Below are 17113 nucleotides of genomic sequence, written 5' to 3'. Positions count from 1 at the left end.
TCTGGACTTTGTGCTTGAGGTAGAAAAAAAAATGAAACTTTGATTTTGGGCTTTACCGATTAGATAGATATGGTGTTACCAAAACGGCTAGTTTAAACTACTAGGTAAAATTAAAAAGTTGTGGTGGTTTGATGTTATTACCCTACTCTGCTGCACAAAAAGGAGTCGGATGCCTTTTCTTTCTTTTTCCCCCTCCCTATTTCTCCTTTTTGCTTTTGCATTTATTTTGGATCTAATCGGTTATGTCATGCTCCATTGTCCCAAAGGTGGTTTTTCAAGAGGCAACTGGACTTTTGCTTTTTCTTTGAAGACGTTTCGCTTCTCAACCAAGGAGCTTCTTCAGTTCTTCAGCTTCTTGGATGAGAAGTGAAACGTCTTCAAGGAAAAACCAAGGAAGTCCGGTTGCCTCTTGAAAAACCACCTTTGGGACAACCGTGACCTGAATGACTGAGAATCTCCGCAGATGTCATCTTCCACCCATCTAATTGCTGCGCAGTGATTTTGTGGGTGGCTGTTAAAATATTTGCACCACACAAACTTGCCTTGAATTTCGCGAAATCGCTGAGTGGTGAGCACTCCTCCGAGAGGTGTTCGGCAGTGGCCACCTGCGCCAGCGGACAGACTCTGGGGAAAGATGCAGCCGCAAATCTGTGTGGAGGAGAACCACCTCAGAGCAGGTTTCCAGGCGAAGCTTCCCCACAAACAGAGAGGCAAGGTGAACAGGAGCAGCCAACCTGCAATTCTTCTGAGCTTGCGAGAGAAACCTGGCGGAGAAGCTCAGGCGAGGATTCAGAAGTGGGCTTCCCCCGTCCTCACTGTCTTCAAAAGGCTGCCGATCTCTTATACAGCCATCAATTTTTTCTGTACACAAAGAGGGAGTCAGAGCATTTGTCCCAGTGCCAACAGAAGACAATATTGGTAGCTCAGGGTTGATATGAGGGGTTCTTGGTGCTCTCTGAGCTTGTTGGTTTTCTTGCAAACGTTTCATGACCCAACTAGGGAACATCATCAGTGCTAGAAGGGAGTGGGTTGGTGGAGAGGAGGAAGAGGGCAAGGAGGAGGAGGAGAACAACTATGGGGTCATTGGTGCTCACTGAGCTTGATGGTTTTTGTACAGATGTTTCATAATCCAATTAGGGAACATCATCAGTGCTAGAAAAGACGGGATTTATGGAGAGAAGGAGGAAGGTTCCTTGGTGCTCTCTGACCTTGCTTGTTTTTCTGCAGATGTTTCATTACCCTACTAGGCAACATCAGTGCAAATAGGGAGTGTGGTTTGCTGATGATGTTAGCCAGTTGGGTAATGAAATAGGAGCATTTTGTACCTGCAGGACTGCCTCCTCCACAAGCAAACTGGCTGTTTAGCATAGGTGAGCTGAAAAGAAGATGCCCCCAGGCCTGGCATGAAGTTGAGGGAGAGGGCTGCCCCGGCTTGCCTCCTGAGGCTTGGGTTGGCTCCTCTGACTCTGGAAAGGGGCCAAGAGGATGGTATGTAGGAGCTGTCAGCTCACAGGTCCTGCTTCCCATGGTGATGGTGTGGGCTGCTTGCCGTGCTTGTTGGCCTAGGAATTATATGCCATTGTGGCACTTTGGCAAGGATGGCACCTGCAGCTGATATACAGGTAAATCCTGGCAGGTGGCCTTGAAGCGGGCCTAGACTCCATGGGCCAGCCAGATTCTTCACCCCTTCACCCCACAATTCCATGCTTAAAATTCCATTCTGTGGGAGACGACACCAAGCACGGGTTCAAACGCATCAACCGTTTGGAGTCCCTGTGCCCCAGTAAGAGACTTACATCCAACCCCCCCCCTTTAGAACCTTTAAATTCTTCTCTGCTACCAATCACCAGCCTTGACCCTCAGTAGGAAATATTCCTGTGCACAGGTAGCATGAAATGAAGTCATGGTGCTTTGGAACTCTATCCCAGCTCCACGTTACCTTCAAGGGAGTCACCAGCCAGAGTTTCAAAGTGAGTCTTGAGGTATCTTTCCTGCTCCGGCGTCTGGGGCAGTGACCCGTTCGGGCAGAAGTTCTCCCTCAGGTTGGCCACCTTGGGCTCGGCCTCTGCAGAGCAGAAAACAAAGGGGAGGCTCAGCTGCTGGGAGGGTGGGGGAGGGTTTCTAGCCCCCGTTTCAAGCACTCTTCCTTAATACAGGTAGTCCTTCAGTTATGACCACAATTGTGCCCAACATTTCTGTAGCTAAATGAGACATTTGTTAAGTGAGTTTTTACTTTTCTTCCCAGTTGTTAAGCGAGTCATACGTACGATTATTAAGTGAACCTGGCTTCCCCACTGACTTTCCTTGTCAGAAGGTCACAAAACGGGATCACGTGACTCCTGGACACTGCAACCATCATAAACAGGACCCAAGTTGCCAAGTGTCTGAATTTTGATCACGTGACCCCAGGGATGTTGCAACGGTTGTAAATGTGAAAAACGGTCATAAGTCACTTTTTTCAGTGTAGTCGTAATTTCGAACGGTCACTAAATGAAATGTTGTAAATCAAGGACTATGTGTATCCCTCCTGCCAGCCGCCTTCCTCCTCCTCCATCGAGATAGACTGCTAAATGTCCCCTTTCTCTTCTCCCTCCCCCTTTTGGGGACAGATGGCAACTCAGCCCACAAGTTCTCCTCCTCTTTCTCCCATTTGTTTCCGAGCGGAGTGGACAAGACGGAGAGAGGCCTGGTGTTAATCCGGTGGTGAAATTCAAAAATCTTCCCTACCGGTTCTGTGGGCGTGGCTTGGTGGTCATGTGACCGAGGAAACCAACTATCACACTTTACACAAAAATAACACAAAAGCTACACAACTGACTCACACACAACGCAAAAACAGCTGGACTTCACACAAAATGGCCCCTGCAACAAGCAGAGACCTCACAGTCAGAGAGAACTCAAAAACAAACTATCACACTTTACACAAAAATACTGGTTCGGGCAATAGGTAGTAAAAAAATGCTTTAAAAAGTAAAAAAAAAGTTCCGACCATTGCACGGCACAGTTGATCGTTGGAACTTTTTTTTTCCTTCTTTTTTAAAGCATTTTTTAATTCCCTATTTGCCCGAACCGGTAGTAAAAAAATGCTTTTAAAAGTTTTTAAGAAGTTCAGATGATCAGCTGTGCCCAGCAATCTAGGAACTTTTTTTTTTACTTTTTAAAGCATTTTCATTACTGGTTCGGGTGAACCACTTCGAACCGATAGCATTTCACCCCTGAGTTAATCCATCATTGGCACAGAAAACACGATTCCTCTTCTACGGCCGGCTTTCAGATCGCCTTCCTCAACCTGGCATCCTCCAGAAAGGTTTGGCCAGCTCCTAGAATTCTTAGCAACGTCTAAGGGAATTGTGGAAGTTGAAGTTCACACCTGGAAGGCACCAGATAGCTCTTTGGAGCTGGGTTGGACATTACAGGAGTTCTAGAACCAGCGGCCGGCTTCGCCATGAAAAGAACCCAATCGATGCAATACAATCTGGAGAAGAATCCGTGAGGTCCCTCCAGGAGATCTTACCTTCGTGCTGGTGCCCAGAAACAGGTAGATCAGCATCCAAGGAAGACCCAGAGCAGATTATCTCAGGCACTTTGTCTTTGGGACTCGAAGCTTCCTCCTCAAACAGAGGCTGATGGATTGATCTTTAAAGAAAAAAAATTAAATAATAAGGAATGTGATTGCTGGTGCTTCTCAACAGTGGATCTACCCATCCAGGTGTCCTGCAGAACCTGAGAGGTGAGACTGAACAGGTGAGAACAACGCAGACACTCTGCCTCGGAGTCTGTGGTCCTCTCAAGCTCCAGAACACAACAGGCCAAAGCAGGGGTCTCCAACCTTCTGGGAGTTGAAGTCTTCCAGGCTTAAAGTTGCCAAGGTTGGAGACCAGCAGTGAAATCCTACCGGTTCGCACTGGTTCGGGTGAATCGGTAGTGATAAAAACTACCTTTAGTAAAAAACACCTACCAATTCCTCCGAACCGGTATTTCTGACGATCAAAGCAGGGAATTCTGCTTTCTAGTGAATCTAAATCGCGTGGCACAGCTGCTCCCGCCCCCACTGTTCTACTTAACTTCCGAAAGCTTCCTTTTTCCACACGTTTGGTGTGCGCTGTGCATGGGTGCGCGTGTTTTGTGCACACTGTGCATGCGCGGCCAGCGAACCAGTAGCAAACCGGTTCCGATTTCACCACTGTTGGAGACCCCTGGGCCAAAGGACCAAGCCTCTTCCGCAGCCTCGTCGCTTGAGTCTGGGACAGCCTGCTGAGTGGGATTTCTTTGCGAGAACGTCTGCTTAGAGAGTCTGCAGAAAACCAACCTGTCCCCGAAGGAAGAGCTGCTGTCTGCTTGGGAGACGTGGCGGGTGGTCCCGCTGCCCTCCAGCTCCTGAGCGGTGTCCTCGTCAGAAGACAGAATTGGCTGCTTGAAGTCTTCGGTGATGTTACCGGGAGAATTCTCAGTCTGTGTGGCGAAGCGAAAACATTCTCTTCCTTTCCTTCAATTAACTCCTTCTCAGGACTAGCCCTTCGTGATTAAGAGGGCGCGGGGATAAATATGGTCCAATGACTGTCTAATAATTCAAAGGACTGAATAGGAGTTGAATTTTATAGAATAAAATCAGGGTTTTTTTTTAATGTGCGCGAAAAACAAATGCGCCTTCCGTGTTCTGAACCACATTCCAGTATTTGAGGGGCTGCCCCAAAGAAGAGGGGGGGTCAACCTAGTCTCCAAAGCACCAGAAGGCAGAACAAGAAGCAACGGATGGAAACTCATCAAGGAGAAAATCAACCTAGAATGAAGGAGAAACTTGCTGGCAGTGAGGACAATTAACCAGTGGAACAACATGCCACCAGAAATAGTGAGCGCTCCATCCCTGGAGGTTTTTAAGAAGAGACTGGACAACCACCAGTCTGAAATGGTACAGGGTCTCCTGCTTGAGCAAGGGGCTGGACTAGAGGACCTCCAAGGTCCCTTCCAGCTCTATTCTGATTCTGATTCTGAATAAGATGGATCGCCTGCTTCCTCAGACAAGGGGAGGGGGATTCACTCAGCCAAGCAGACCACAGGCCCCCCTCCCACCCTCTCCCGCCGAGAAGCACCTCCAAAACCAGCCGGTCCGTGTCCGCCTCGGTGTAGCTCAAGTCGGCCTCCAGGAAGGTTTTGATGGGTTGCATGTCAGCTCGCTCAGCCCAGCGGCCCTGGGGCTGGTAGCTCACCCTGGCGGGAAAGGCGCTGCTCTCCGAATGGTCGGCTTCACCCAGCTGGGAAGGAAACAGAGGGAGACGCCCAGAGAAGGGGTCAGGAGACTGGCTGACCCTGCCCACACCACCCCCACCAGCCAGCTGGAAAATCCCCAGCAAAAATCTGCATGGGTGGAGGGCAAGGGCCCTCCGGATGGGCGAGACCTCCGTGCCTGCCAGTCCCAACACTTGAAGGGCCAGGTGGGGGAAGGCCAGCTGAAGCCATGAAAGAATGGCTGGCATGGGGTGGGCCCAGCGGAGCCAAGCAGCACATCGCTCGTTATTACAGGGAGTCCTCGACTTATAACCATTCGTTTAGTGACCAGCTGAAGTTACAATAGCACTGGAAAAAATGACCACAGATTGTTGTCAGTTATAAACATCACAGCATGTCCAATGGTCACGTGATCAAAATTTGGGCCATGATTCGCTTAGCAATCATGGCAAAAAACCGGGTACGATTCAATTACCGACTGCTTTGCTTAGGAATGGAAATTCTGGTCTCAACTGTGGATGTAAGTCGAGGACTACCTATACTAGTAGCTGTGCTCTCTTCCATTTCCAGAAATCTAGGTCTCCCTGCCCTCTATGGGACAAACTCGACCATCTCCTGCAACCTACCAGTCTCTTTGCCCACATGGGCATTTTGCCATTGGTCAGGATACAAACAGGAGCTGGGAAGCAGCATGAAAAGAAGAGAAAAACCACATTAGGACAGACGGATGCACAGTGAAGATATACAGCCTGTACAGGGAATCCCCCTGTATATATCTCATAATCTAAAAATAAATGTGAAAGTTTATGCAACATGTCTAAGAAGCTGTGCTCCATAATAACAAGAAGGGGGTTGAATTTCCCCTCCAAAAAAAGAGAAAGTTATTAAAAGAAATAACAGAATATCAGAGTTGGGAGGGATCATGGAGGTCTTCTAGTCCAACCCCCCTACCCCACCCCCTGCTCATACAGGAGACCTTATGCCATTCCAGACAAGCGATTGTCCAATCTCTACTAAAAAGGATAGACTGTCAGTGTTCCTCTTGCGTCTGAGTATATCGGCAGTTCCAAGTAAGGTGGGTTTTTTGGAGACTAATAAGTTCTAATAATAATAAATGATTATGGTTCGTCACAGTCAGCCAAATGTTCAGGCTGGGTTTGGCATTTATGTCTACCTATCGAGTCCTTTCCAAGGACCTGGAATATGTGGATGTTAGATGGTGTTACAGATTGTTGTTGTTATTATTATTATTATTAAATTTACTTCCTGCCCATCTCTCTGGGCAGCTCACAGGATAATAAAATATGAACAAGCATTAAAATCATCAGATATAAAATGACAAAAGCAGAGAAAATTGTTGCTAGCTGAGATAACGCTGGGTGTGTCTTGCCCCAAGACGTACCTGGGTCAGGGTCATCTTTAACTGGCGTCTGCAGAGCTAATTCTCCCTCTTCTCCTTCCTCTTCCTCTTCCTCTTCCTCCTCCTCCTCCTCCTCCAGGTCTGAATCAACCATGTCCCGGCGGGAGACCCTTTCAAACATTTCCACCCTGGAAAGGAAGTATCCCTTTCTTTAGACCGCCAGGGAAGGGCTGCCCTTCTCGTGGACTCGAGGGGCAAGGCTGGTCCGTACCTGACCCGGGGAGGCCACGCAGAGTCCCCGACCTCCTGCTGCTCCTGAATCTGTTCTAGGTCCCTCAAGTGCTGCTTCATGCAAGCAGTAATTGCAGGGCTCAGGCGCCACACAAAGATGCAACTGGAGAAGAAGAGCACAGATGTTGTTAAAAATAGGGAGACCTGCCGGTGTGGGGCACCCGTGCTGGTCTTTCCAGCCTGGATCTGAAGCGGCCCCACGGCACAGGCAGCCTCATCCAGAGGTGGTTGTCCCTCAAAACTGGCCACCACACCCCAATGTGTGTTCAGTTCCCCCACTGTCCTTTCTGGGTGAGCTTGGAATCTCACAAGTCTTGAAGCCGTACGTGCACCTGGGAGAGACCAAACTGCCCACCTGTCTCCCGAGACGGTGATCAGATGTTTGCAGTCGAAGGTAAATTTCATCCCCGTGATGACTTCTGCAATGCGGAAGAAGTGAATTATTGTGCTGTTCCCCTTGATTAATTTAAAGGAAGGTCTTCTGGGTATCATCTGTGTCACTCCTGTTCACAGGATGGACCTCTGAGCTGATCTTCCTCAGCTTCCACGAGGGCCAGGAATTATGAGAGAACATCCCTCTACATATGAGGAGAAGATGAAGGAGGGACTATGAAATGCTTCCCCACAGAGTGAAGAGGCCTATGGGTTTCACAGTGGCCTTGTCCTGACACAGGAATGTTTTGGGAATGTGCCCCTTGCGATTGGCATGCAAGTTTATAACACGCTTAAGAGGAAGCAAGCAAAGGGAGAAATCAGAGAAATTCAGAATAGGAAGACTGAGAAACAAACCTGAGTGTCCAAACATTTTGGCCACACATTCTCCAGAGCGGAAGTCGATGATGGAAATGCTTTTATCTGAGCAACTAGTGGCCAGGAATGTTCCAGAAGGATCAAACTGGACCTACAGAGGGATCAGAAACTAGACATTAAGCGGTCTCTTCTCTGCAGATTGCGCTCTCGCTCTCTCTCTCTCTCCCTCCCTCCCTCCCTCCCTCCCTATCTATCTACCTATCTATCTAAAAATTGCCCATCTCCCTCACAGAGGGACTCTGGATGATGTACAAATAAAATTACTGGCCAAGGGACAATTAGCCAAATTTTTTATCTTTCCTGAGCCTCTTTGAGGCATTAAATTCTCATCTGGAAAAAAAATCCCTTACTGCAAGCAATGACCAGTCCCCAATTTTGCCCTGGGGAAAAGACATTTTTCTGTGCCTCTCCTTCACCTTGAGCAGGGATCCATCGTCACTGTGGGCCCCTTTGTAGCAGCCCTTCTGCTTCCCGCTGACCGTGTTGTAGATCCTGGAAGGTGAGAATTAAGTTGGCCTCAGAACCTGAAGAATCTGGTTGGCTCAAGGCAAGAGGTCTTACGGGCAGGAGAGGGCCATTCAGAAGACGCCATTCCTCTTGGGAGGCTCTGGTCTCCACTGGACCCTGGTTCCTTCCTCCCCTAAGACTGAACTCCAATCCCAGCCTCCCTTATTTTCTCCACTCGGGAATTAAAACTCTGAGGATGACCTCAAATGCTGCAATTCCAGAGAGCATCTCACCTGACATTTCTGTCCTGGCAGGCCACAGCGACATACTTCTGAGTTATATCCACATCCATGTCATATAGAGCAGTCTTCTCAGCAACGTGGTGAGACCGGATAAAATTAATTCCACCTCCGACCTGGAATGAGGAAGCAGACCCTCTAAACTGGGGTAAGAATTTTCATCCAGCCATTTCAAGATTATGGGTAACCGGGAACCCTCCAAACGGGGCTGGGTCTCAACTGGAAAAGCAACTGATTTATAGAATAAGCCCACCAAGGATATAGGCAGAGTGAATCTATACACTGTGACTACAGGGAAGGGAAAGGTCATTTTAATACAAAACGGAGAAAATCAGCAATATTCTGCTAATTATTACCAGAAATTCTGAACAAAGAGCAGCTTTAGGAATACAAATGCAGCCTAGTCTGATTTTGTAATGCCTCATCCAGATTTCTGGAAGAAGAGAGAGACCCCCTCACAGAAATTTGGGATCAATGCAGACTATCTTATGGAAGTCCTGCCTGACCATCAGCTGTTTGGATAAATTTGCGCAGGAAAGTTTTCTTAAATAACCTCCTTAAATCAGCCTAAAGCAGACGGCCAACACAACCCCCATAGGCCACCAAATTGGGACTCAACAGCTCATGTTTAATTAAATATATTCAATTTCTACGCAGCAACTCCAGTCGACTCAATTCTAGTCTTTATATCTATTTCTATTCTGCCCAAACAGCCCTCCAGCTAAGAACTGTAATTGCATGTTTTTATAATATAATGATAAATAATTCTAAGAACCTTTTGCGTGCTGCGAAAATAGATGCTTTTGTCAGCTCCACAGCTAATCATCTGAATGCACTTATTTCCTATTGAGGGGGGAGGGAAATTGATGGAGAAAAGAAAGTCAGACAGATCAGCCTTCTCATGTTCATGTAATTTATCTTTTATAATAACTTTAGATTTATGCATTTAATAATTTTTTTAGATTTATGCTTCATCCCTAAAATAAAGCCCAGTTTTTCCTTCCTGCAGGAAGACTGGGCTTCATGTTCCTGCAATCCCTAAGCCCACATAGTTTGAGAAAGATGGTCAGGAGGATTTAAGAAACAGATTTTCACAGGACTCTGTACCGAGTGGTCTTATGCAGCAGCTTCTGGGAAGGTTATTTGAGCTGACTCACCACTGAATTTGACCGCTGTGATAGCCGAGGAATGGTCGTCCAAGGTCTGCTCTAGTTTGTAATCACTTCCCACATTCAGTACGTGAATTAGCCGATCTCGACTCGCTGAGGCCAAGAGCGCAAGGCCTACGGACAGAGGGGGAAAAACCTTTAGTTGCATCTCTTTCAAAGGGAGTCAAAGCTGCTCCCGAAAATCCCAAGAATTGCCATGATAGAATTGTTCAGATACCTTGGCCAGCAGGTGTGTGTGTGTGTGTGTGTGTGATGGGTGGGTCTGTACACACAACGCAACACAACACAACACATGGGTGTCGAATCTTTCAGCTTGCCTGGGTCACACTGAGTGAGGAGGCCACATACAAAATACAGGTGGGCAACAGTTCATTTAGTGACTGTTGGGAATTGCAATGGCACTGAAAAAAGTGACAGTTTTTCACACATACGACCATTGCAGCATCCCCATGGTCACTAAATTCAGACACTTGTAAATCGACTCATATTTACAACGGTTGCAGTGATGCAATGTGATCCCCTTTTGCGACCTTCTGACAAGTCAATAGGGAGGCCAGATTCGCTTAACAACTGTGTTACTAATTTAAAACCTGCGGGGATTCACTTAACAACCATGGCAAGGAAGGACGTAAAATGGGGCAAAACTCACTTAAGAAATGTCTCACTTAACAACAGAAATTTTGGGCTCAATTGTGGTCATAAGTCAAGGACTACCTGTACATAATATAATGTATATAAATCACATAATAATGTTCAAAGTTTACGACCTACTGGGGCTGCATTACTAGCTGTTCAGGGCTGCCTGCAGCATGAGGGTCGCAGGTTGGATACGCGTGACATAAAAAATATAAAATTTCATCTGCACAAATTTCCAGATTTAAAAAGCAACCTGTTTCTGGCTTGGAATATTCTAAGCAGAGGACTTCCGAATCATGGGCATCAAATTTCATCACTTCTGCCATGAATTTTAGCTCATGTATCCTGCAAGACAAAAAGACGACGTTTTAAAACGGTTTAAAAGTGAACTTTACTTCTCTGAGAGCACGGGGTACAGAATCAGAAGTACAAAACCTGTCAGAAATACTAAAATCTACTGGCCATAACTGATGGTCCAACATTGGGGAGGGAGTGAAATCAGTAAGTGTGCTTTTGAGATTTTATGGCCATCAGTTCCCAGATAATGATCTACAGGTAGTCTTCAAATTATGACCACAATTGAGCCCGAAAAGTGAGACAATTCTTAACTGAGTTTTGCCCCATTTGATGACTTTTCTTGCCAGAGTTGTTAAATGAATCACTGCAGTTAAGTTAATAACAGTTATTAAGTGAACCTGGCTTGCCCCATCATTAGAAGGTCACAAACGGGGATCATGTAACCCTAGGACACTGCGACCGTCATAAATGTGAGTCAGTTGCCAAGCATATGAATTTTGATCGTGTGACCGAGGGAATAATACCTCAACGGCCATAAGTATGAAAACCAGTCATAAGTTTTTCAGTGCCATTGTAACTTCAAACTCACTAAAAGAACTGTTGTAAGTCAAAGATTACCTGGTACTTGTTAGATGGATGAGTCGATGCCTTGGCCTGCTGTGAGTGTTAGACTAAAGTTTTATCCCAGCGTGGAAGGGACAGAGAAGCATAAGTGGGTACAGCAACAGACAGATGCCCACCAGAGAAGGAAGCCGATCCCAGACCCACCTCAGATTTCCGGTTCTGTCCCCAGAGGCCAAGTGCTGACCATCAGGGCTGATCTGCATCACTCGGACGCCGGATTTTATGTCAAGGTAGCCAACGTTGTCGTTTCGCTCCAGCAAATTTGATGAGTCTTGCAAATACTGGGTGCTCTTTTCCACGTACACAATCTTCAGCAAGTTCTTTAGGGAGGAAACAATGCATCAAGCCACTTCGAAAGAGAGCCGGTTGAAAGGAAATCAAGAGGGAGAGGTTTTAATTCTCTTAGGCCCTTGAAATACAGTCAGCCTGGTTGGTGAGGGGAAGCCGATGTGACAACCGCCTTGTGAGAAAGGTGAGAAACTTACGTCACTGTAGACGTTCTTCTTGAAAGGTCCATGCGTGTTGTTTTCCAAGTTCCAAAACCGTATAGTGCTGTCTGAGGAACACGTTAGAAAGGATCCTGGGGGCAAGCAGCCTTGGTGGGCTTCAAACTCAGGGTATACCTAAGATGGAGCCCACAAGAGACAAATGAGAATATCGACACCGATGATATAAATTTAGGATAAACCTAAGATATAGCTCATGGCAAAAGAGACAGGTGGGAACATCAACACTGATGATCTTCAAACTCAGAGCTACAAGAGGACAAGTGGGGCTATCAACACTCTAGAGCAGAGGTGTCAAACTCAAGTCCCGGGGGCCGGATCCAGCTCAGGGGTTACTTAGATCTCAACCGCAGAGCCACCCTGGAAACAGCAAAGGACTGGCCTGCGGTGTTTCTGCCCGCGAAAACAGGCTCCCGACCTCCGTTTTTGGCTGCCACGGCCTCCTGCAATCATCCACCAGTGAAAACGGAGCTCGGGAGGGCCGCTTGCCCTCCATGAAATCAAGTGTCAGGTTCCAGAATGGGACAGTAAAATAAGACTCCAAACAACTACTGTCTGTGTCATAGAGAGTTCTTGGTCCTGTGCTCCGGCACGATCCAATAAACACCCCTGAAGAATGAAGCATTGTCAGCGCTATTGCGCAGTGCTCCCCACCACCTTTTAAAGTGTCCCGCTCCATCCCGTGACTCCACCCTGCAGCTCCACCCACAAGCCGAGTTCCGCTCACAGTCCCAGCCAGCCGACATTGCATTCCAAGGCTCTTCCCCCTCGGTCTGAGAGTCCTGCTGATGGATGGTTCTCTGCAAACAGAGGCCCCGAAGCTCAGTTGTTCCTGGCCCTGCCAAAGGCTGCAGCGGAGTGTTCAGCCAAGATGGCTGGTAAGCGGCCTCCCCAGTCCTGCCAGAATGACAGCCCCGGCGTGTCGGGGCTGACATCGAGTTTGACATCCCTGCTCTAGAGAGCCCCATGGGGACCGGTTTCTTTTCATCCCTGCTGACCTGACCATCCTTGTCACAGAATCAATGGGGGTTGAGCTCTGCAGACCAGGGAGACCTGCTCAGGGAGCAGAGGACCTCCCTTCCAACTCAAAAGACTTTCTGGGGACACCACCCAGGATCTTGGCATGTGGCTTCCAGGAAGCACTTTGTTCATGGTGTCCCCCTCCTTTCCCAGCCGAAGGAGCCCTTTACCTCCACGTTCCAGACAAAAGAGCCGTGGAAGAGATCAGACCACACTTTCCTGACGTGGCCGAAGTCCTTCACGTCCCAAATATAGACGCTGTGATCCTTGTACGCACAGGAGAGCCAGTGACGGCGAGGGTCAAAGACGACAGCAATAGCATCTGGAAAGGAGGCATCCGGCCTTCTGGAAAACACCAAAGACGGGTGGGGAAGGAGTGGGAAGCACAAGAGAATCCAATGCGCTAGATTATAACTTCCACAAAACCTATTAGCTGCTCTGGCTGTGGTTGGGGAAAAAAATTCGTCGTGGAAAGATGGGTCTTCCCAAAGAATCAAAAAGCCCATACCTGAGGGCTTTACTCAGATGCAGGATCTGGAGCTAGAAAAAAGCAATGTTTGGGGAAGCCACTATGGTCTTGTGGTTAAGGCTCCAGGTTCGAAACTGAGAGACAGTGAGTTCTAGTCCCACCTTAAGCACGGAAGCCAGTTGGGTGGATGATTTTGGGCCAATCACCAGGAGATTGGGAGTTCTAGTCCTGCCTTAGCCATGAAAGCTGGCCAGGTGATTCTGGTCAGTGAAGAGAGGACAAAAGGGTGGCCCTGTCGGGTGCCCCTGTATTTTCCAGATCAGACTGACCAACGCCGTACCTGAGGATGGGCTCTGTAGCTACATCGGTGCCCAGGTGGTGCGGCTTGGGCAAATCTGAGAGGTAATGCAAGTTGTGTGCTTGGAAGAGGCGCACGGTTCCATTAGCGCAGCCGCAGAAAATAAATTCTTCGCTGACACAAATGCAATTGGCCAGCGTCACCTGGAGGGAAGAAGGGAAATATGCCTTGAGGGCGATCCCAAAGGAGCAAGCGTCCGTCGCATAGAAGCCAAAACAGCCTACTTGCCTTCAGATCGATCCATTTCTCCAGGACACGCTTCTCGTTGAAAAGGCAAAGCAGCCCCGAGTGTGAAATGCAGAAGGTGATGCCTGCCATTTTGCCCTGCCCACACGCCACGTCACAGAAGGTGTTGTTGTGGAGCTCCCCGAGGAGTCCGGAGCGACCCACCAGTGGAACCGTCTCTTTGATCTGTAAAAGGCAGGGATCGTCACAGTCTAGGCAGGTAGTCCTCGACTTACAACTGTTCAAACGCACAATGGTACTGGAAAAAAGAGACTTGGGGCCGTTTTTCACAGCCTCCCCCGTGGTCATGTGATCAAAATTCAAACACTTGGCAACTGGCTCATGTTTATGACTTCAACTCCCAGAATGCCCTGGTGGCTGGCTCAGGAACTCCACAGGTCTTAAAGTTGCCAAGGTCAGACACGATGCGTGGTGTAAGGTGCAGCCTTACCTTAACTTCTCTGGGGCCATCCAAAAACCAGAACTTGACGTGGCGGTGCCCGACTGTCACAAAATAACTGTCCTCTGAGAAGGAGATGGCCATAATTTTGCAGGAGGCTTTGTTGGATGCAACGAGGGTATCACTCTGTGGGGAATCAACACCACCCAACAATTGCGGTAAGATGTGCACAGGACAGAAATACACCCTCGACTTACAACCGTTCACTTAATGATCCTTCAAAGTTACAAGGGCACTGAAAGAAAAGGGACTTTTCACAGTTTTCACCCTTACGGTCAAAATTCAGACACTTGGCAACTGATTCACATTTATGTCAATCACAGTGTCCCGGGGAGTTCACCTGATCCCCTTTTGCAACCTTCTGGCAAGCAAAGTCAATGGGGAAGCCAGATTCACTTAACAACCATGTGACTCACTTAACAACTGCAATGATTCACTTAACAACTCTGGAAAGAAAGTTCATGAAATGGGGCAAAACTCACTTAACAAAGGTCTCGCTTAGCAACAGAAATTTTGGACTCAACTGTGGTCACAAGTCAAGGAGTTCCTGTATCCTGAAAACAGACTTTGTAAATCTGGGCGGGGGGCCACGTAATGCTAACTGCGGCTTTTTTTAACCATGACCGAATGACCAAGCCATAACATCGCAGTTCTCTTAACATGCGAAACCAAAACCTAACCTGTCATATCAGGATTGTCAGGATGGGAGAACGGCATCTAAGTTCTCCTGTTCTACCCATTATATCTGGATTGATTCTTCTGCTGTAGAATCGGTACGTTGACTCGCATGGGAGATGCTAGTGTTCCAGACACTTGCGAACGTGGCCTCCTCCCCATGGAGGGCTTCTTAACTTCTGCAGGAGCCTTTCTTACCTTCCAATCCCACACGTTCACTTTCATGTCATGAGGATACCCGACCGACACGAGGTATTTCATACTGGGAGAGAAGGCCACGCAGGCCACGCCATGCTCGTGGCCATGAAGTTCAGACACTTGGGACTTCTCCTCTATATCCCAGACTCGTACGGCTGGCTGATACCCGTTCTGTAGGCAGAAAACCCAGAAGAGAGCCAGTTTAGTCTAGTGCAGTGTTTCTCAACCTTGGTAGCTTGAAGATGGGTGGACTTTAACTCTCAGAATCCCCCAGCCAGCAGCGCTGGCTGGGGGATTCTGGGTGTTGAAGTCCACCCATCTTCAAGCTTCCAAGGTTGAGAAACACTGGTCTAGTGCTTAAGGTGCCAGGCTAGAAAATGGGAGATGATGAATTCTAGTCCTGCCTTAGGCATGAAAGACAGCTGAGTGACTTTGGGCCAATCGCCAGGAGACGGGGAGTTCTAGTCCTGCCTTAGCCAGGAAAGTTGGCTGGGTGACTTTAAGCCAGTCCCTCTCTCTTAGCCCCACTCACCTCGCAGGGTTATTGTTGTGGGGAAAATAGGAGGAGGAAGGCGTATTAGGTATGTTCGCCACCTTGAGTTATTTGAAAGAATAATAAAGGCAGGATAATAAATGATAAGAACAGGCCTTCATCTGATCACCAGTCAACTCAACCAAGGAGCTGCCTTAAAGACTACACAAAGTCCTGTTTTCACACTATTCAGAAAGAAAGAAGCGAAAAAAATCTAAATCTTGAGAGAGGAAGCACAAAGGAAACATATCAAATGTAGTTTAGACCAGCTTCAATCCATGTGTCACCATGCCACTCTATCTGTGGTCCTATCACTTCCGTAACGTGCTTGTTTAGCCTTTTGCTCTTTAGCTTCTCTTGGCCCGTTCCTTCTTTCCTCAATCAATTGTTTTCATGAGTTTGATTCTCACTCATTCTTTCTCTTCACTGGCCTACCTCAGCGCACTTCTTTCCTAATGGCCGTTGGCTTTTGTATTCAATCCGCACTCATCCTTAAGCAAGCTCTTCCTGTTTCATCATAAATGCCTCTTAGGCATGCCATTCCCACTGGGGGTAATCCTGCATGATTTATAATAAGGGCCTTATGGTACAAGGCTTCCGGGGAAGAAGAGCAAACTCAACTGTTGACTGTTAACAGCGTGAAGAGTTGATAAGTAGAGCGGTTCTTCACGACACCCCTTTTTTTAAAAAACCTATTTTGCTGATTATTTTTACTTGGTGTTGCTTTTTATCTTTTTAATTGTATTCTCTCTTAAAAGAGTTACTCACCTCTCCAGTGGCCATGTATTTCCCGTCAGGAGAGAAAGACAAAGCGCTCACTGTTTTCCTTAAGAAGAGAGAAAAACCTTCATTACTTTCTGTCTTCATAGAAACAAATGCTAGTGGAATACATCCGCTAAGGGTAGTCCTCGGCTTACAACCACAATCGAACTGAAAATCTTCATTGCTAAGGAAGACAGTTGTGAGTTTTGCCCCATTTTAGGAACTTTCTTGCCACAGTTGTTAAGCAAATCACAGTCATTAAGTGAATCCATTGACTTTGGGGGAAGATCACAAATGGGGATCACGTGACACACACACACCCCGGTGGGGTGCTGCAACCGTCATAAGTACATGCCAGTTGCCAAGTGCCTGAATTCTGATCATGTGACCATGGAGATGTCATAAGACCAATCGTAAGTCACTTTTTTCAGCGCTGTTGTAACCTCAAACGGTCACTAAACAAACTGTTGTAAGTTGTAATTGCTGTAAGTTGAGGACTACCCGTATTGCCTGGCTGACATCAAAGCATGTTTGATATCCTGCTCTCCCAGACCTTTTTATCCAACGAGTGCAACACTTTTTTCTACTATTGACAATTTCTCCACCATTTGTAGGGAAAGTACAAAAAAATGCTTCCTGCACTGCTTGTCTCCAGTTAATTGACTAATTGAACCTCGTGGTCCACGTCATTGTCAGGACCCCTCCCTGCAAAACTCTCAAAGCTTCAGGAAGGCTCAAAATCAACATGA

General features: G+C 47.4%; 1 protein-coding gene across 2 annotated transcripts in view; it reads right to left on the bottom strand.

The window, feature by feature from the left end:
* WDR62 (WD repeat domain 62) overlaps positions 1–17113 on the bottom strand; it is a 22331-nt gene that overhangs the window by 2336 nt on the left and 2882 nt on the right. For both annotated transcript variants that reach the window (XM_087876480.1, XM_087876479.1), the window contains 24 exons: positions 16371–16428; positions 15071–15241; positions 14189–14323; positions 13741–13923; positions 13495–13655; positions 12856–13030; positions 11645–11782; positions 11304–11479; positions 10492–10583; positions 9591–9716; positions 9209–9276; positions 8428–8549; positions 8104–8179; positions 7667–7778; positions 7233–7296; positions 6858–6980; positions 6629–6774; positions 5853–5905; positions 5091–5252; positions 4310–4452; positions 3515–3636; positions 1940–2065; positions 735–861; positions 543–648 (listed from right to left, as the gene is read on the bottom strand). In XM_087876480.1, the coding sequence (XP_087732606.1) occupies positions 543–648; positions 735–861; positions 1940–2065; positions 3515–3636; positions 4310–4452; positions 5091–5252; positions 5853–5905; positions 6629–6774; positions 6858–6980; positions 7233–7296; positions 7667–7778; positions 8104–8179; positions 8428–8549; positions 9209–9276; positions 9591–9716; positions 10492–10583; positions 11304–11479; positions 11645–11782; positions 12856–13030; positions 13495–13655; positions 13741–13923; positions 14189–14323; positions 15071–15241; positions 16371–16428 (2965 nt within the window). The remainder of the gene's footprint in view (positions 1–542; positions 649–734; positions 862–1939; positions 2066–3514; positions 3637–4309; positions 4453–5090; positions 5253–5852; positions 5906–6628; positions 6775–6857; positions 6981–7232; positions 7297–7666; positions 7779–8103; positions 8180–8427; positions 8550–9208; positions 9277–9590; positions 9717–10491; positions 10584–11303; positions 11480–11644; positions 11783–12855; positions 13031–13494; positions 13656–13740; positions 13924–14188; positions 14324–15070; positions 15242–16370; positions 16429–17113) is intronic.

This window comes from Pantherophis guttatus, chromosome 10 (genome assembly GCF_059756535.1).
Source record: "Pantherophis guttatus breed Tessera chromosome 10, ASM5975653v1, whole genome shotgun sequence".
NCBI classification, from domain to species: Eukaryota; Metazoa; Chordata; class Lepidosauria; order Squamata; family Colubridae; genus Pantherophis; species Pantherophis guttatus.
The sequence above is the reverse complement of the archived record's forward strand: the minus strand, read 5'-3'. Positions and strand labels throughout refer to the sequence as shown.